The sequence below is a fragment of the Hoplias malabaricus genome, chromosome 2 (assembly GCF_029633855.1).
Source record: "Hoplias malabaricus isolate fHopMal1 chromosome 2, fHopMal1.hap1, whole genome shotgun sequence".
NCBI classification, from domain to species: Eukaryota; Metazoa; Chordata; class Actinopteri; order Characiformes; family Erythrinidae; genus Hoplias; species Hoplias malabaricus.
In genome coordinates, this window is record NC_089801.1 from 33,916,400 (window position 1) to 33,936,872 (window position 20,473).

General features: G+C 35.4%; 1 protein-coding gene across 3 annotated transcripts; it reads right to left on the reverse strand.

The window, feature by feature from the left end:
• Nucleotides 1-1,333: 1,333 nt before the first annotated feature.
• Nucleotides 1,334-19,652, reverse strand: LOC136686419 (nuclear GTPase SLIP-GC-like). Of its 3 annotated transcripts, none has more exons than XM_066660185.1 (20): nucleotides 19,549-19,652; nucleotides 18,983-19,133; nucleotides 17,040-17,067; nucleotides 16,839-16,931; nucleotides 15,261-15,354; nucleotides 13,134-13,356; nucleotides 12,073-12,288; nucleotides 11,748-11,942; nucleotides 10,931-11,109; nucleotides 8,971-9,013; nucleotides 8,764-8,868; nucleotides 8,158-8,254; nucleotides 7,943-8,076; nucleotides 6,832-7,005; nucleotides 6,595-6,749; nucleotides 4,368-4,500; nucleotides 3,385-3,472; nucleotides 3,181-3,308; nucleotides 2,366-2,450; nucleotides 1,334-2,011 (listed from the first exon to the last, which is right to left on the reverse strand). In XM_066660185.1, the coding sequence occupies exons 3-20, from the start codon at nucleotides 17,050-17,052 to the stop codon at nucleotides 1,926-1,928; spliced, it is 2,241 nt and encodes a 746-aa protein (XP_066516282.1). In that variant the 5' UTR covers nucleotides 17,053-17,067; nucleotides 18,983-19,133; nucleotides 19,549-19,652; the 3' UTR covers nucleotides 1,334-1,925. The 3 variants fall into 3 exon arrangements, with proteins under 3 accessions (XP_066516282.1, XP_066516281.1, XP_066516283.1); XM_066660184.1 differs by having other exon boundaries at nucleotides 16,839-16,934; XM_066660186.1 differs by lacking the exons at nucleotides 15,261-15,354; nucleotides 17,040-17,067; nucleotides 18,983-19,133; nucleotides 19,549-19,652 and having other exon boundaries at nucleotides 16,839-16,934.
• Between the last annotated feature and the right edge of the window lie 821 nt (nucleotides 19,653-20,473).

Consider the following 20,473-nt stretch of genomic DNA (forward strand, 5'->3'; position numbering starts at 1 on the left):
ATTATTAATATTTATATTTAATTTAATAACAATTAATTATAACAATGTTTAGAAAATGTATATTAAAAAACCTGGTTTTAAATACCTCATCATGATTTTTTTTTAATACCTGATGTTTTGAACTATGAATGGCCATTATGAAATATATTGTGTGAACTTAATAAGATAAGTTTGAATAAAAGGAACTGGAGAGCAAAGATTAGCAGCTTTCATTCCCTCAACATTGTGTTATGGTATTGTTTTCCAGCAATAGTCTGTTTCATCTTGTCCCACTTGAAACAATAAATACATTACATTTTTAAGTTATATGTTGGGGATATAATAACTTTAATGTAGTAGTTCAAGATGGATTTGAATATTATTTTATCTTCAGTTCACTGAAAGAATGTCAACATTTCTGTAAAACAGATACAGATTTATAAATTCATTCTTCACTTAATAAACCACATCTCACTTTTCCTGCAGAGCCCTGTTGGACAGAATACATCTATTTCCTATTTCCCACCTCTAGGATGAGGAGTTGTGGCAGCACGTAAGCCTGATTTACAGGTCTTTTTGAAATAGGGAATGGCTAGAAGGGAATGGATGCAGAAAGGATTAATCAAGGTCTATAAAAGTGAAAAAAAAGGTTTCTTTGTATCATGCAAAGGTTCTTCTAGTGTTCAAGGTTCTAAATAGATCAATTTTCTTTACTAAAGTTAAAAGGATGAAAAAACAGAGTACAACTAGGTACATTAACTATACCGTTTGTGTGTGTGTGTGTGTGTGTGTGTAAAAAGATGTTATCATGTTGGTATATACTACAAATGTGTATATATATATCAGAAGAGGCAACATAGAATACTTTACAGTACTTTAGTAAATCAAGGTTTCATCACTGAGAGCTTTGGTTGCTGTTATAAAAACGACACAATGAACGTACTTGGGTCTCGAACCCATGTCTGTGAGACACAGAAAGGCGGGCTTTTCACGTGTAGCCCACTGTCGAAAATGGCTGAGATGAACATATATTTGGGTGTATAGGTATTAGTTAGTATTAGTGTATATATATATATATATATATATATATATATATATATATATATATATATACAAGGTTGGCCATTTATACGGATACACCTTAATAAAATGGGAATGGTTCGTGATATTAACTTCCTGTTTGTGGCACATTAGTATATGGGAGGGGGGAAACTTTTCAAGATGGGTGGTGACCATGGCAGCTATTTTGAAGTGGGCCATTTTGGATCCAACTTTTGTTTTTTCAATGGGAAGAGGGTCATGTGACACATCAAACTTATTGGGAATTTCACAAGAAAAACAATGGTGTGGTTTTAATGTAACTTTATTCTTTCATGAGTTATATACAAGTTTCTGACCACTTATAACTTATGTGTTCAAAGTGCTACCCATTGTGTTGGATTGTCAATGCAACCCTCTTCTCCCACTCTTCACACGCTGATAGCAACACCGCAGGAGAAATGCTAGCACAGGCTTCCAGTACCTGTAGGGAAAGTGCTTAACAACGCACTTCTGTAGTTAAATTAAAGAAGTAAGATCTCTAGATAGATTAGAAAAGTCTAATAAATATGCTGAAAAACTTCCTGAGTGGAAAACATGACCTAGCTCTCTGCAAACATTATGCTGGCAAGAGAAAACAAGACCACATAAATATGTATAGCATAAGATGCCAGTTAAGGAGTGTGAGACATGATGTAATAATTACCGAATGGTACACATGACCATTGGTCTATGTGACAAAGGTCCTATATATACTGCAACAAATGTTTGAATAAACTAGAGATTGGGGTGAATACTTGACTCTGTCTTTATTCCTCTGGTTTCTCCTCAGGCCTGAGAATCATTCTGGAACCCGGTCTTCCTTCCTGGTTGCACTTAGACAATTGCCATAACAAACCCGAAGATTATTATGACAAGTTCTTGTAGTTACTTTGTAGAACATTCTGGACATCGTCGGCTGTCCTCTTTAATTCATCTATCTCTCTGGTCACATCTGTAACATTTAAAGAATTAATATTTAAAAATTAATACAATACTAAAATATAGCACAATATTTGTGCACAGCTAAACATGCAACTTTTCCTCTTAAATGCACGATTTGGTGCAGTTACAGCATTTTCTCTTCTTGGGAGGCATTACATTACATGTTGGAACATTGGACATATAAGTACCTACAATGGCTGCACATTAAATAACTGAATGCACTCATTATATGGGGTATCTATGAATATTTTGAGTATAAGTCTGCAAATAATGTTTAATAGAGTTGAAGGATAAAAAAGAAAATAATAATAAAAATAAATAAATAAAAGAAATGAAGTTGGATTGGGCTGTAAAAATTACTTACCCACACCAGTCAAGTTGTTTGCATCAAGAAGTGAATACTCCATTAACTCCATTAGGCTTATTCTCAAGTCCTCCACAATGAAATGCTTTTAAAGGAAACATGGGTAGTACTTTAAAATAAGAATATGTTAATGAATGGTACTTAAGGCAGTGTTAGGTAATAACACTTTACTAAATGATTAAATAATGTTACAATTAATCATAATTTAATTATAGAAACATGAACTAGCATTATTTTAGGATTTAATAACATGACATTGTAACATTACCTAAACTTTTATTAAGGTTTATTAATGTCTCATAAACTAATGTACCGTTATTGCAAAGTGTTACCTAAACATGTTAATATTATGAAACCATACACACTTGGCAATTTTCATGTATTTAGTTAGATTTGTCATGAAACAAAAATGACTACTTAAGGGGCATTTAAAGATGTGGCTTAATATAAGGTGTTTATATCCAAATATTCCATTTTACAATGATTAGTACTTTAAGTGTAGATTTATTCATGCAATATATCTTAATTGTCCAAATAGCTTTTGAGGTCATTTTAGGTATAATTGATGGTGGTTTTAAATATTAAATCAGAGTTTATACAGAGAAATTAATATTTTTCTGTGTGTAAAAATTTTGAAAAGAAAAATCTCATTAAAACAAAACAAATAAACAAAAACAGACAGACAAAAAACTTCTCGACCATAAGCAATAATTAGATACATAGGAACTGCATTAACTGTGACATTAATAATGGAAAATAATGAAAAAGTGTCATAACCCAAGTTGACAGCGTTTGGTTTGTATGAAAATACAAACCATTGTGTTGTCCATTAATATAATCATATTTGCTCTCTGGAACATTTCAATTGTTGATGAGCCTGTGTGGTCCAACAGAATATCCTGCATTTTCTTCATAAATCCAGTTCCACTGATGTCAGAGGCACCTAAAATTATATATTAGTTATTCTCTCTTCAAATTAAATGAAATGCATCAGTTCATGTAATATTAAATTTACATACTCATGTAGCCTTTTTGTTCAGGAAGAGCTGTATATAATGTTTTTTGCTGAACAATCTCTTCTTTAGTGTTTGTTTTCAACTTCATTTCCTGTTTAAATTAGGGAAATTAAGTTTGAATACAATGTCTGTAAAGGTAAATTTAATTTATATTCACATTAACACCACATGTACACATTTAAAAAAATATGGTTCTGCACAGATTCTTTGGTAAAGAAAATGGTTCTGTAAGGACCCTGAACATTAGAAGAAGTGTTTGCATGATTAAAGGTTTCTTTGCATTGTGAATGGGTTGTTTAGGTTGATGGAGAATGTGCTATATTCATTCATACATTCATTATCTGTAACCGCTTATCAAATTTAGGGTCACGGTGGGTTCAGAGCTCACCCGGAATTACTGGGTGCAAGGCAGGAACACACCCCGGAGGGGGTGCCAGTCCCTCACAGGGCGACACACACTCACACATTCATTCACGCACTCACACCTACGGACACTTTTGAGTCGCCAATCCACCTACCAACGTGTGTTTTTGGACTGTGGGAGGAAACCACAGCACCCGGAGGAAACCCACGCAGACACGGAGAACACAACAAACTCCTCACAGACAGTCGCACAGAGTAGGTGACTGCAACACTACCTGCGACTACCTGCTGCGCCATGGTGCCACACTAACGTGATATAGATGGATCTATATAGCACCTTTCAGAGAAGGATTCTGTATGGCACCAAACACAATGATTCTATTCTAACAAGCTTGACTTAACAATTATAGAAGCCTTTTTTTGGTGCTGTATACAACCATCTACGCTTTCACAATGTAAAGAACCCATTAATCATGCAGTTTTTTTTCCAAAGAACCAATGTAGAAACAATTTTTGTAGAAACAATTCTTTTCAAGAGGTTAATTTTTAAAAAGATGTCCAAACTTTTGCATATTACATAGACAGCATTGATCCACCTTCACATTAATAGATAACAGTCTTACCTCCATTTGAAGAAATTTTAGCATGTGAATCAGCACAGGAGAATTTTCATATTTGGTGAGCATGTCTTCTTTGATGATAGTGAACCTGTCTATATGAGCCTGCAGTGATTTCTCAGAGACAGGCTCATGCACTCTGAAATAAAATGAAATTATAAAATGAAGTTTTACTGAAATAGTCTTAATTTATTAGAAGTTAGAGAAATTCAACGCTTGCATTAAGTACCATTATTTAGAGTGCCTTAAAATAAAGCAAGTCTAGTTGAACCACACTGCCATTGACCTTGTAGCATTTGTCACACAAGTTTCACAAATATTTCAGTAATAGGGTAGTAGTCATTTATGTGCTGTAGTGAGGGACATTACTATTACAAATTTGATCTCCAAACACTGTAAATGTTTTTTACAACAGTTTTACAGAAAGGGATAAATAAGTTCAAATCGCAAATCATTGATAATCATGAATGATTGTTTGGTAGATGTATTTTATATCACACAACAGATATTACAGTTTTACAGAATATTGAACTGAATAATTAACTCCTAATTACTTTGAATGAGGGCTGCACTGGAATGTTCTTTGTTCTTTTTTATAATGAATAACATAAAGGGTGGCACGGTGGCGCAGCAGGTAGTGTCGCAGTCACACAGCTCCAGGGACCTTGAGGTTTTGGTTTCTATACCCGCTCCGGGTGACTGTCTGTGAGGAGTTGGTGTGTTCTCCCCGTGTCCACGTGGATTTCCTCCGGGTGCTCCGGTTTCCTCCCACAGTCCAAAACACATGTTGGAAGGTGGATTGGCGACTCAAAAAGTGTCCGTGAGTGTGTGTGTGTGTGTGTCTGTGTTGCCCTGTGAAGGACTGGCGCCCCCTCCAGGGTGTATTCCCGCCTTGTGCCCAATGATTCCAGGTAGGCTCTGGACCCACTGCGACCCTGAACTGGATAAGCGCTTACAGATAATGAATGAATGAATGAATGAATGAATAACATAAAAATCATGTAATTTTATAAGTAGCTGTAAAGTTTCAGCATAAAATGTAAATACAAATTAAATGTCTTGGCTAATCTGCTACATTTCATGAAAAGGACATTTTATTTTAATGTTTTGGAAGAAAATATTTTGATTGTGCTTTTGAATGTCTCTCAGAGGTTAAAAATTCAAATTGCTTTGGTTTTTGTTATAACAAATGGTCTTTGTTATCATCAGGGAATGTCAGGGAATATAGAGCTGTTGCAGAAAATGCAAGCTCTTTCACAGTGTAAAGTCCTGTCTGTTTTCCTCACCATGTGCTCATGTAGCACATGGCTCTGGTTGTTGTTATTGTCTCTGCCCTAGTCCCGCCTTAGCTCCGCCCTCTCGTCAGTGTCTCCTTTGTAGTCCTGCCCTCTCGTTTCATTTTTTCATTTGTCTGTCCATATGACCCATATGTCTGTTTCTCGTTTCACTTCCTAGTCATGTTGTTTCTCTTCTATTGTTGCCTTGTCATGTTACTCAGTCCTGTCTGTCTGTCTCTGTCATTTCCTATGTCATGTTACTCAGTTTAGTCAGTCTGTCTCTGCAGGTTTCTGTTGTTGTTTCGCTCCCTAGTCTGTTTGTCTCGTCTGTCCCTCGCTTCTGTTTGCTCTCTTCTTGTTTCCTTTGTCATCATTTCTCATTTCCATTGTTATGTTGTTTCCAAGTCGTTCTGTCTCTGCTGATCCTCGTTTAGGTTTGTTCTCTGTTTAGCCCTCTCCGTTTAAGACTCTGTTTAGCTCTGTCCAGTGTTAGTCTGTTTAGCTCTCTATTCTGTCTGTCTCGTTTGCTCTAGCTCTCCGTGTTCTAGTATGGTTTGTTTAGCTCCCTTTGTCTAAGTCTCTGTCAGCTCCCTGTATCTTTCTGTTATAGTGTCTGTCTGTATCTGTTTTGTTATTTGTTTTGTTTAAAATAAAGTTTGCTTTGTTTTAGCGAGTGCATCCACCTCCGTCAGTCCGCCCCCATGATCCTGACCCACTGCTCTCTTTGCACAGATGGGATACACAGATTAAAAAGATGCAAAGAAATGTGAATTATTAATATCACTATTTTGTAACTGTAGTTTAACTGTGAGCCTCTGTGTTAGAGGTAATATATAATGGTACTGCTCTGTGTCAAAATGCCTTGCTCATTTTTATTGTCTGTTGTTAAGTACTAGTAATATTTAATTAGAATTTTTGAATATGAATATTTGAATTCTGAATTATGTTGCACTCACGGGAAGAATTCACTGAATGCTTCATCAGTGTGATTTAGCATGAGTAGGGCCAAGTGTTTATTCAGATCTGTTCCTCTCTTCTTGGACCTGCAGTATCCATCATTCCTACACTGTGCTGTCAATGTTTGGTGAAATCCATGATAGTCCTTATAGCTCTAAGAAATACCAAGTAATAAATACAATACATTTTTGTAAGTGTTTGTAACTTGTAGAGTTGATTTAAAGAAAAAAACTTACCGGTGCTATCGTTGTATTTGCCGTTTCAATAGAGTTTTTTGCAGATTCTTTTGCTGCTTTTAACAGAAGTTCTCCTAGAGAGTTGAAAATTTGGCCACAGTATTCCTGCAAGTGTCCAACTTCATTCTGAAGATTTTTCTTCAAGTCATCATATAGTCTACACTTCTCAGTTCTCTAAAATATTAAATAATTAAAAAGGTTTTAAAGAATGCCATTTGCTTTTAGTGTTTCTACTTTTATGTTTTGTACTTTTACTTAAAATTTGTATGTAAACAGATTACTTCAGAGAATACTGTACCTTTTTTTGTCCAGTGCACAAGTGCTTAGTTTACCTCTTAGTTTAAAAATATCTTCTTCATACTTTATTTTAAGTTACCATATATACATAATATTGACAAATAACTTTCAGATGTTAAATGTAATTACTTATAATGCACAAATTATGCATGATCATAAACAAATCATGAAATGCAGTTCATGGCAGAGACAGAAAGATGGATGTGTTTGTGCGTAACTTAATTTTCACAACAGTACTGTAAACATGATTTACACTCAGCAACACATAGGGGAGCCCAGGAGACAAAAAATACAATTCTCACATAGCATTCATTTAATATTTTATAACCAGTTCACATCTTGCATAGATAATTTGTATAAATATACATTGATCAGATTCCCTTTACACTTTCACTAAACGTGTTAAGAGATGAGATTTGATCCTACTTTTTTTACTAGAATTATATTATCATGTACCATTTCCATTTTATGTCCTAAAACAAATCGTAAAAAAGGCTTTTCATTAGTTATCACATATATATTCAAATATAGGCAAAAACTAATAATTTTGCATACAATGCCAGACTTGCTTGATTAATTTGTGGTAAAGTGTGGCCAGCTGCATAATTGTTTGCAGATATAAAAACAAATTAAAATTATATTGTATTAAAAGTGGTTAACATCCATCCAATCTGTCCTCAGAATGTAGTTTGAGTTATCCAATTACAATGTGCTTTGGATGAGTTTACACCTAGTTTTTGATGTGGTCAGGCAAAATCGGATTTGATCATTAAAAACTCAAGGCTTATAAAAATAATTTGGTAAAGTGCCATACCATTTCAGCATTGATCTCGTTGAAACTTTGAATCACAAAGAGGATTTCCAGTGCTCCAGAAAGGTAGTCACTTGCCAAGAGATTTTTATGAATACTGTTGTACTTCTTCAAAAAGTTCTGGAGCTTTGGTATCTCTACATTGGTTTAGATCAGAAAACTGGTGTTATTACAGATTTTTATCTGTGTAATTTATGAGATTAGAGTTCATGCTTTACCTGTTGCCTCTGGTTTCAGTACTGGGTTTTCATGGGTGAAGTCTTCAGAACTCACCGTGAACACAAAAAGGAAGTCATCATCACAGTTAAAATTTCTCTAGCGGATGAAAGTAAATATGAAACAGAAGTTTGAAGCCTTTCTGATATTGTAACTGGCATTCTGATAATCTAACATTTGATATATTTGTGTTTATTTTGTTATGCCTTTTGAAAGTAAGTGGCATCCATTCATTAATGTAGCATACAGTCAAACCTGATAAATCCATGAAAATTAGTGAATTCATTTTTAACATACATTTTGATATTCATAATTTTCATTTTTAAAAATCTATTACAATGAACAGCTTTTTGTTTAATTAGACTAAATGTTTGCTAATATATAGACATTGTTTACTGATTTTTATGTTGTAGTTTTATGTAGTGTTTCTTAAGTGAAATGTAAAAAAAGATAATGTGTGGTTTTAAAATATTTTATATGTACTGTTCAGCTTTCAAAGCCTTGTTGGCTGAAACTTGTATAAAACTTGCTTTGATATTTATTAAGTGAGTGAATATGAAAACAGGACCTCAAAAATCTCTTTGTGTATGAGAAGTGAATGAAAGTACTTTTACTGTGTCTTGCTGAAAAAAGAACTTCTTCACCATTTCTTTAGCTTTGTCATTCCTGTGCATTATACATGCTGTTTTTCTCTTCATAGAGTATTGAGGATCCTGTGCAAATAAATAATAAACAATGCAAATATATTTTTACCAACTTTGACCAAATTAAATATAGAGTCACAGAGTAAAATGTTTAAATTATTCTATTGTTACCTCTGGAGTAATCTGAAAGTCTTCATCTCGGAGCTTTGAGGATCTAAATGTCAAATACTTGTCAAATTGCATGTCATGAATTACAACAAATATAAATCCATTGGAGTTCAGCATGTTCAGTAAGAGGGTGGCACGGTGGCGCAGCAGGTAGTGTCGCATTCGCACAGCTCCAGGGACCTGGAGGTTATGGGTTCGATTCCTGCTCCGGGTGACTGTCTGTGAGGAGTTGGTGTGTTCTCCCCGTGTCCGCGTGGGTTTCCTCCGGGTGCTCCGGTTTCCTCCCACAGTCCACTTTGGCGACTCCAAAGTGTTCGTAGGTGTGAGTGAATGTGTGTGTGTCTGTGTTACCCTGTGAAGGACTGGCGCCCCCTCCAGGGTGTATTCCTGCCTTGCGCCCAATGATTCCAGGTAGGCTCTGGACCCACCGCAACCCTGAATTGGATAAGTGATTACAGATAATGAATGAATGTTCAGTAAGCACAGCTAGGTTCTTTGGTTAGTAAATGTTGGTATTTTTGGAGAATACAATAAAACCAAATATCTGTTATTTGTTAATTCTCTTAAAAATGTATTTTAATAACAGATGTACAAAGAATCCCAAAGATTTGGCTTACCAAATTAATTTTAGTTTAGAAATATGAATTTAGTTTAACACTCATATGTGGGACAATGTTCGTATGGGTTTTTGTAAGCAAAAATGAGATTTGCATGTGTGAAAGGTGCTGTTTGTGCCTTGATAACCCAGCTGCACATGGACCACAGGGAATGAATGTGAGTACATGAATGTTGAAATTACTTTACTTTTTAAATTTCTCTATTCTCTTCTCCATTTCTCTCTCTCTCTCTCTCTCTCTCTCTCTCTCACACACACACACACAAAGCACAGAGGGATATGGACATTGTTCATGAATGGCTCTCTGTGCTTCAGCTGATGTTGAGCCAGGAGAATGTGTGTAATTAACTAAAATGACATTGATTACATGATAAAACCCATATGTCACTCATAATATACATTGGATTGTGTAATTAAAATTTGGTATTACTCTAGCTGTTATTAACACAGCCAACGACAGAAAAGCACTTATTACCACAATCTATGTCCAATGCTAAAAAGTGAGCTAATCCGGCTAATGTTAGCAAGCACTAGCACTTGCCCAAGTTCATCAGTAACTCTCAAAAACCTGATTATATGACTGTCCTTAACAAAGTTTGGGTGCAACTGACACAAAGTGTAACTCTAGCAATTTTAACCACACAGAAACCCACTGAAAAAAAACCAGAATCGATGTTTAATGTAAAAAGTGAGCAAATCCCGGTAAAGGAAGTTACTTATTGCTCCAACTTGTGTCCTCATGTCTATTTTGTAAATTCAGTCCAGTTTTTACTCTTGTATGGCTGCTCTCTCTCTCTTTCTCTCTCTCTCTCTATCTCTCTCTCTCTCTCTCTCTCTCTACTCTCTCTCTCTCTCTCTGCCATAATGTCTGTACCAGGAAGACTGAGCTAGATTCTTCTTGTAGCTAGGTAACCACCCTGAAATTTGAGCCGTAAAGCATTACACATTTCTCGCAAGAGCCCTCCGCCCCATGATTCAGAATTTGCTTAATCCAGTAAACTAGCAGTGGACCCGGCGTAGCAGCCTAAGATACTCATTACAGCCTATTCTCCCTATTACAGCTTCGTTGAACATCACAATCATTTAGAAGCTGTTGTTTTAATGTAGAAATACTAAAAGCCAAAAATATACATAATACAAGGGGAAATACCTCTGTCCCAAATTTTGGAATGTGTTACAGGCATCAGATCATATACTTGTTTATATGAACAAAATACTTGGAAATTTCCTTTGTATGTTCCTCAGTTAAATACGGGTTCAGGAGAATAAACAAACAACAGAATCTCACTTTTCAAGGTCATTGCAAAAAAATGTGATCAGTTATGTAATAATTGTAACAGGCCTTACTTCATGTAGCTCTGTGGATTGATATCATCAGTCTTGGTACAGATAAAGGAGATGCTCTTGCACTCTCCACCTTCTGCCATTTCTGTTATGCTGCTAGAAACAAGTTCCCAGGCTTCCTTGTCAGAAACAGCACGGTTTATTTCACTTACGATCCACACTGTAGAGCAGTCCCTCAGTTTCTATGAAACAGAATTTAATTTTCAATTTAGGGATTAGCAATAAATGGTAAAATGACCATACAGTACATCAACAACAATGGTCACTGTCATTGGTTCTCTTTGTTCAGTGTAGCATTAAAGTGATAGAATTGTAGAATGTCTTTTTTCCTCCACTAAAGCAAGCTCATGTGGTATAACTTGCTTGGCCTGATCTCAAACCCATCCAAAACCTTTCGAATAAAGTTAAACCTAATCAGGCTGTTATGCTCTAAATTATGATTGCTCTAAGCAGGTTAACTGAAGTATCATAGGTAATCTCTCAGCTGATTTACAAACTGGCTCCTTTAAAATAGCAGTTTGGAATTTTGGGGAATTTGGGAATTTAGAGACCTCTCTGCTGAGATTTGTATTGACCCAGAACATGTGGAAGTTTATTTTAAAAATGTGAATTGTGGTGCAGCCAACTCACAGAGCGAATTAATCTGATAATCAGTCAGAGGAAGCTCTGTCTATAGCTGAATATCTACATTAACATTAAGTGGAATATCTTGGAACTTTTATTTTTAACATGAGTTAAACTTTAACATAACAAATCAGTATTCAAGTTTGCATAAATCATGTGAATTTGACATTACTGTAACACAAACAGCCATATTTACCTGCCTCCACATCTCATGTCTGCTCTTGTTGTAGTCTCCTGTTCCAGGGAGATCCACTAGCACAACGTGTTCCAGAAAATCTTTACAATTGGGAACCTTTATTGTGACACTCTTCACTATCGGCCAATAACATCCTCCAGGACTTTGGTCATTATGCTCAATGAAACACCCAATCTCATCTGAGAGATCTGAGGCCTGATTTAAACACAGACATAAACACGTAAGACTTATCTGTATACGTAGCATGTTTTCTTTTTGCCCTTTTAGCTACACCTAGGCTGACAAAAACACAATGTTCTCAATGAACAAGCTCATTTTGACTTACTTTATCACATGTTATCTTTTTGATTTCAGATCTGAGAAACTCTGGGATTCCAGAGAAATTAATTTCCTTCATGAGTTCTTCTATGGGTTTAAATACACTGTCTTCTCCATACAGTGCTGTGATCTTCTCAATTGCTGGATCAAACATTGCATCATCTCTCTCCTCAGCATCCCCCGATAAAACATTCTTAAGAGTCTTGAGTTCATCATCCCAGTCCTGGTGGCAATTATATTAACAACAAAATCAGAGGCAATGGGGCAGATTATGTTGGTTAAAAAAAAGAAAGAGATGAAACAGAGCTACTATGGGTTTCCTCCAGGTGCTCCAGTGCCCCACCCACAGGTTTCTAACACATGCTTGTATAAATGGACTGACTGTGCTAATGTGTCCACAGGTGGGTGTGTCTAAGTGACTGGAGTGTGTGATGCTGTATGATGGAGTGGTGCCATGTCCAGGGTAGGTATTTTACTTGAGATAATTCTGGGTAGGCTCTGCACCCACCCAAATGTGGTTAATGAAAATGAAAGAATGAATGTTAATTGGGAGATATATATTTGTGGATGATATTGAGAAAATGGAAGCAGTGATTTGACTGTGAAATGAGGAAAAACATGTTACTCTTGCATCTGTGAAACCCCCTGGTTATACTGTGCTTCTGACCATGTTGCTTGTACATTTTTTCCACCCACCAAATTACAAAGTGTGCAATAGTGTATGTGATTTTCAAAAATAGAAATACGTGTTTACAATTAAAATACAAGCTCTATAAAATATACTATGAAATTATGTCTGTACATTTTTTGAAACTATATTATAGTATGTTTGTAGAGCTTAGTAAAACTAACATATGTAACACACAATGTCTCTTCTTTTTACCGTCAGTTATTTAAAAATTAGCATATTCAAATTCGACCATCATCAACAACTCTAAAATCACAGCTTATTTATTGCCATTACTTTACATGTTAACCTAAACTTTTTTTGAGGTCTGGGCAAGGGAGTGTAGAAATGTTTTACATGACAATATACCGATTTTGTTGTTGTTGTTTTGTCATGTTTACCCTTTTAGAGATGAATTCAATCTCAGCTATGTAGCTGGAATCTGTGATGTTGGCTTCAACCTGTATGATGACTGATGTGCAGGCACAAACTGTTCCTGATGGTAACAAGTCTTTTTGCCCCAGGATGGTATTTAGCATTGAGCTCTTGCCAGCGCCTGTCCTCCCAAACACACCCACAGTAGTTTTCCTCCTTTCAACTGAATCCAGTTTTGAGATTATTTCCCTGTGTACAAAAATGCATACAAGTACATAAACAAGGACATGACATGAATAACAAAGTGAAAACAGAAGTTAGGAAATTTTTGCAAATTTATTGAAAAGGAAAACTAAAATATTGAATTGACATAAATAATCAGACCCTTTTCTCAGTACTTAGTTGAAGCCCTTTTGGCAGCAATTACAGCTTCCAATCATTTTGAGTATAATTCCACAAGGTATGGAAGCCTGGATTTGGGGATTTCTGCCATTTTCCTCTGCAGATCCTCTCAAGTTCTATCAGGGTGGATGGTAACTGTCAGTAGACAGCTATTTTCACGTCTCTTTAGAGATGTTTGATTGTGTTCAAGTCAGGGCTCTGGCTCGGCCTCTCAAGGACATTGACAGATTTGTCTTGTGTCCTTTAGGCTGTGTGCTTAGTGTTGATGTCTTGATGTCTTGTTGGAAGGGGAATTATAGGCCAAGTCTTAGGTGCTGAGGATTAGATTTTCATTAGGAATATCTCTGTACTTTGCTCCATTCATCTTTCTCTTAACCGTAACCAGTCTCCCTGTCCCAGCTGCAGAAAAATACCCCTGCAGCGTCATGCTTCACTGTAGGATGGTATTGAGCAGGAGATGACCTGTTTTTGGATGTTTGGATATTTGGATTGAGGCCAAAATGTTCAATCTCTTTTTCATCAGACCAGGGAAACTTTTACTGAGGGAAGGTGTCTGTCTATCCACTCTGCCATAATATTTGAGAATCTTTGGAGCTCAGCCAGAGTGGCCATTAGGTTCTTGGTCACTTCTCTGACCAAGGCCATTCTCCCCGATTGCTTAGTTTGGTAGGGGGCATTAATTAATTGACATTAATTTTTCCTAAAAAACAACTTTTCCTGAAACCTGGACTCATTTACCTAGCACGGTTTTCCACTGTCTGTGTAAAAATACATAGAGTTCATGTATAGATTTTTCCTTGCACAGTAGAGTCTCAGGTTGCATTTCTTGATGCAGCAGTGGGATGTATTCATTGACAGTGGTTTTCTGAAGGTTTCTTGAGCCCATGTGTCTGTGTTTTTGTACTGTACAGCACTTTGGCTAGCCCTTTTGGTTTCTAAATGTGCTTTAAAAATAAATTTCATTTAATTTCATATGTATTACAGTAGCATGATGGATTCTCATGCAAAGCTGAACTTCCAATATATTTTTCCCATAACCTAACTTAAGTGTGTGGAAGGCATCAAATTAAAAAATATTTGCAATTACAGTTATCTTTACAAAAGACTAGCAAATCCATTGGCATAAAATTAAAAATCTTTTCCTTGTTTATTTTTGTCAGTCAAAGAATGCGTCAAGAGTATTGACACATCACAGATGTTTTTTAAAAATCCAAAATGAAGATATTCATACTGACTTATGCCATGCTGCATTCATTAATTAAAGGTTCTTGTACACTGTTAGAAAATTGTCACATACAGCAAATTCACCAATGTTCAATCAACACTATCAGTGTTAAATTAACACTGAGAGTGTTGACAAGTTTACAATGTTACACTAATGGTGTTGATTTAACACTGGTGAATTTGCTGTGCACCTATTCATACCTTTAATTAGGGAATATTTCAACTCCAGGACTTATGTTATTTACACAGTTCTATAATGAAAGTTTACAAATATCCACCTCTCATTTTGAAGAAGAGAATATAATGTACTTTTAGGGAATTAACACAATTGGACTTTAAAGCCACTGTTGTATCTTTAAAGGTACAGTTACTCTGTTTGCACCTTTAATGACTAATAGTATACCCCTTCCAGGCAGTTTTTCTGAAAGTGTACATATGATATGCTTAATGTAAAGATAATATTATATAGACTTTTTCAACTGTGATTTACATATATTCATATGGTGCTAATATTTATATTACTGTACCTGACATATTGAATGAGCTGGTTATGGTCTTCACATTTGCAGAGTTTGTTATTAACGTTTGCCATAATCCTTCTGGCATTTCTGATATGTTTCACTACAAAGACAATGATAAAAGAGTAACTAATTCGTAAATTAATTAAGACAGCACACATGACATTAGGGGCAAATTATTAAAAATATGTGTGGTAAAATATTTCATCCTTTGCTTTACTCCACTTCAAGAACAGTCATTAAGTATTCATAGGCTGATCTGAATTTACAAATAATATTTCATTTAAAAAACCAAGTGCTAGTCAGTTCTGCTTGCAAACATAACTGGAACGGCATGAACTGCAAAACTGGAAATTGCATGAACTAAATTATATTTTATTACACACATATATAATGTATGTTACGAGAGGAATTTGGTCCTTTATATTAAATGTTGAACTTGTAATAAAAATATTTTAAGGGCTTGTGTCTGTAGCTATTTGAACTCATTACCTATTATTGTGGAACAAATTTGCTTGTTCAACAATCATCTGGCAGATTGCAATTTTTGCTTTTTTTGCCATTGTCATATGCTTGTTATTAGAGAGCAGTGGTCATGTTTATTGCTCTTCACCTAGTTTGTGTCAGACAGAGTTGTATGAAAAATCTGGACACGAGTGGTTAAATGACACATTTTGTACCTTTTCTAGTGAGAGCAATCTTAATAATGTGCACAGTTCCTATTTCCAGTATTTGCTGAGTTCAACATAGCAAAAAGATATTTTGCAGTTTGTTTGTTTTATTTCTTTTTCTAATATGTTAATATTGGCTCTAATTTTGAATATGTGCTGAGGTGCTAAACCTAAATGCCACATTTTACTCATGTCACTCTCTGAAGTGCAAATTTTGACATTATATTATTTTGCTATTTATCATTATTATCATAATATATTTAGTATTATTAGTTATAATATTATTACAAGTACTGTTTTGTAGTTAATTATAGTTATTTTTAATAATTTGTTTTTTAATTATTGTGTTTATGATTATTGTTGATAAGAACAATAAAATTAAATACTTATAATCTGAATATATTTTGTAGCTGCTTGCCGCCATAATTAAAATGCACTGTGTCACCAGCATAGGGAGGTGGGTTCATCGGACTGGACATTGCCTAAACAAAACTGTTGATCAAGTATTCAGTGTATCAAATATTACTGTAAATATTGTAATGGTGCTTCTCGAATTACCACACAGCATTTCACCATATCCCACATGTGATTGCGCAATGGCCTTACACTTTATTTCTGCACTTGTGCTGTGTCCAAAGAGCCCTACATGTGCAGTAATTGTTGGAGGATGTGGACTTCATTCCGCAAGTTCTGGTTTTTGCTTTTATTATTTCTTTTTTTTTCTTTAACAATTTGGAAAGGTTGTTCAGACATTTCCTGCTGTGTCTCTTTCATTCTTGTGATTGGAGTTTTTGGGACCATTAGGAAGGTTGTCTTTTGGTATGTTTTTGACTAAAATAAATATACCCATAACATCAAATGTACGAGGGTAAAATGAAATGTTCAGCATTGAAGATTGTAAAAAAAAATTACTTACTAGCCCCTGTCCTCTCAGGGCTATAATGCCTTCTTTGTTTTTCACTTGTCCTGGGTGGAGTAGGAGTATTGTCATTTCCAAGTGTCCTTTTATCTTCTTGTTAGGAAAAACAAGAAGATATGTAAAAAGTGCAAAAACCTTTAAAAAAAGGGTGATTTGAAAATAAAATGTAATCTATATTTAGAAATGATAAACATATACCTCTGTTATTCATTTGGAGAGTATCATCCTGTTGAAGAAAATGTTTGAATATTAGAATATGTCATTCATTCAATCATTCTGTAACCGCTTATCCAGTTCAGGGTCGTGGTGGATCCGGGGCCTGCCCAGAATCACTGGGTGCAAGGCAGGAATACACACTGGAGGTGGCGCTTGTCCTTAGCAGGGAGATACACGTTCACACCTATGGACACTTTTGATTAGCCAACGTACCAACATGCATTTTTGGACTGTGGGAGGAAATTGGAGCACCCAGAGTAAGCCCACATGAACACAGGGAGAACGCACCACACTCCTGACAGATAGTCACACGGAGCAGGGCTCGAACCTACAACCCAAGGACCCTGGAGTTGTGCAACAGCGACTCTACCTGTTGTGCCACTATGCTGCCCATTCTTTCATTTAGAATAGTAAAAAAAAAGAAAAGAAAATGCTGTGTCATTAGTTTTCAAGATTTTTAGTTTCCTATTTTCCTTGAAATACTAGAAAAATTGAAAATCATTGAAAATATTACCCCATTTGTTTTTTACTTAACCAAATAACCTAAAGATGTACATAGAATTTTCTATTTTTGGTTTAAGCTTCAAAATGTTGAACTGAGAAAACCAGTAAGTGTAACGCCCTGGTCCTGTCATATGTCTGTTTTCCCCACCATGTGCTCTTGCACATGGCTCTGTTATTATTGTTCCTGGCTCCGCCCTAGTCCTGCCTTAGCTCCGCCCCCTCATCTGTGTCTCCTTTGTAGTCCTGCCCTCTCGTTATCAGTCCCGGGTGTTCCTTGTCAATGCTCTTTGTATATATAGTCCCTTTGTGTCAGTGCTCCCTGGTTGATTCCTGTGTGTGTAGATGTGTGTTTCCTGTGTGTGTAGATGTGTGTTTCCTGTGTATGTAGATGTGTGTTTCCTGTGTGTGTAGATGTACGTCCGCCTCTCTTGTCTGTCCAGCCCAGCTGTGACAGTAAGATCACAGTTTACACCATATTTTTGCACTTACATTATATTTTTAGATTTTGTGAAGATCAGCTTTGTCAGCCCACTAACATCTTGTGGTGGTGTTAGCAAACAATAAAAATCTGACAGCACAGTATACATTATATATATAAAATGTTTTGGCAGAAATGTACACTCTACTGTCAGATTTTTGTTGTGTGCTAACACCACAACAAGATGTTAGTGAGCATAGGCTGACATAGCTGATTGTGTCTAATTTTATCTCTTTTAGCACATGCCAATGAGCAAAGTCCAGTCCAATATTTACGTGTCTGGTCTCTTGCTCACTCTCTTGCAAATGTCTCCCTACATCCTTTGTAGTGCACAGTGTAGATCATATAATAAGTTCCTGCACTCAATGGTGTGTTGTATGTCAAAATTTAAGACAATTTATATTCAGCTATAAACTTCACATTTCCCATATGCTTTCACATCTCTCAAAGAAATCTATTTGGGACACATCACAGTTTTCTTCCTGAAGTTGTTTGTATATGCAATAAGCATTACAAAGATTTTGCATTAGGTATCCTGCCTGCCTGCAAATTTTACATACACAGTTTATACCATGCCAAGTTCAGAGTAGTAACAACAGACCCAACTAGCAGGGAATGTTCTTTGCTTCCTTATGCATGTATATAAATATTTTTACATATGTACATATTTATTTGACTCCCAGACATGCAATATTATGTAAATTATTGGATATATCAAAGTATAACCAATGAGGATCAAAGGCACAAAGTGCTACTTGACAAAATGTGCATATAACATTTAGCTAAAGTGGCTTCAGAGATGGTTTATTAATGCTTAATTAGAATTGATAGAATAGCATAACTAAAAAAAACAGATCTTCAGAAAATAACTTGGCCACAGTGACATCAACAAAAATGTATAGACATAGACAGTATGTTTATACATAGTAAATAGAATACTTACTATAACTTAAAGTTTGTTTGGTGGTCTCCAGGAGGATCTTCAGAAGCTGAATTTATATTGAACCTTGAGACTCAGCAACAAGAAATGTAAGAGTCTGGAAGAGGGTGTGGTAGCTGTGTGTGTGTGTGCTTGTGAGAGAGAGAGAGAGAGACTGAACATAAGAGAAAAAACAAGCATTAAAGTAAATATATTTGATTTTTCTATTTGTATATTTTCTATATCATTCAGCATAGTAGTCTCCCTGTATATTGTGCAAATCATTCATGGTGAACAGAGAAATGTAAATGCTTCTAAAAAGCACCGAAATATTATTAAACTAACTTGCAATTAAAGTTATTTTGTAACATTTATCTGTAAATGTAATCCTCAACTCTTACTGGTTTAATGCAGACTTTCATAGTCAGGGATGTTCCGTTAAAAAGGAAAGGAAAGTATACAGATGCCAATTCTGAGAAAACGAAAGTTGAAAGAGGGTGTGCCTTACCACAAAAGAACTTTGGATTCAAACAATAGCTCCTAAGAAATAATTCTGTGGATTGTGTGAGAAAAGATTAGAAAGTTCCTACCTCAGTGTAAAAGGAGTGTGAGGAGCTATGGTTTAGCAATGTTATCCAACAGAATGAGTAGAAATAGAGCTGTTTGGTTTATGACCAATTTTAGCTGCTTCAACTCTCCTTGTTTTTCATGCAAATTATATAGAGATCTAAATAAAAAGCCTATTCAGTAGGCTTGGAGATTAGCAAATTAACATGGTCAGGCAATGACATTGCATGTTTCGACCCTGAAAAACATTATTTCTTTTATAATAAAGTCCCTTGAGCTGTGTGACTGCGACACTATCTACTACACCATTGTGCCATCTCTAAATTAAAACAAACAAACAAAAAAGAAAACAAAAACAAATGTGTCAGCAGGATCGAATGGTAATGGAACATTTTAAAATGTAAAGAAATGTTACAAAAAAAACATGTTTATCAAATCAAATTAGTAAGAAGCATGTTGCTCTTCACATGTAGCTTGATAAGCATGAACTTGACCACAGAACTTCGCTATATTATGTGCATGCAGCATTTAAATGTGACATTGTTGAATCATTTTATCAAACAAGAGCACAATGAAAAACTTGAAAAACTGCTGTTATTAAATTAATGCAGTGTGTATTTGGCTCAGTTGTGACAGGTAGATTTATATATACTTTACTCTAAATATATTGCTAAAAATTGCATCCTGCATATTATTTTTGGAGTCATAACTGCATGTTTTACTATAAACGCAATATACTGGATTAGGGAAAAGCAGGGCACAGAGTCCATGACATCATGAAATGATAACCTAATGATCATTGAATCAGTGCTCATTGGTTGTAAAAAAAAAAACAAATGAAGAAAATAAAACAAAAATGTACTATTACATAAAGAATAACTGAAAGATTTGTGGATGAAGTACGGATATCTGACTCATTCTCTGTTTATGTTCTAACATGCCTGCTGT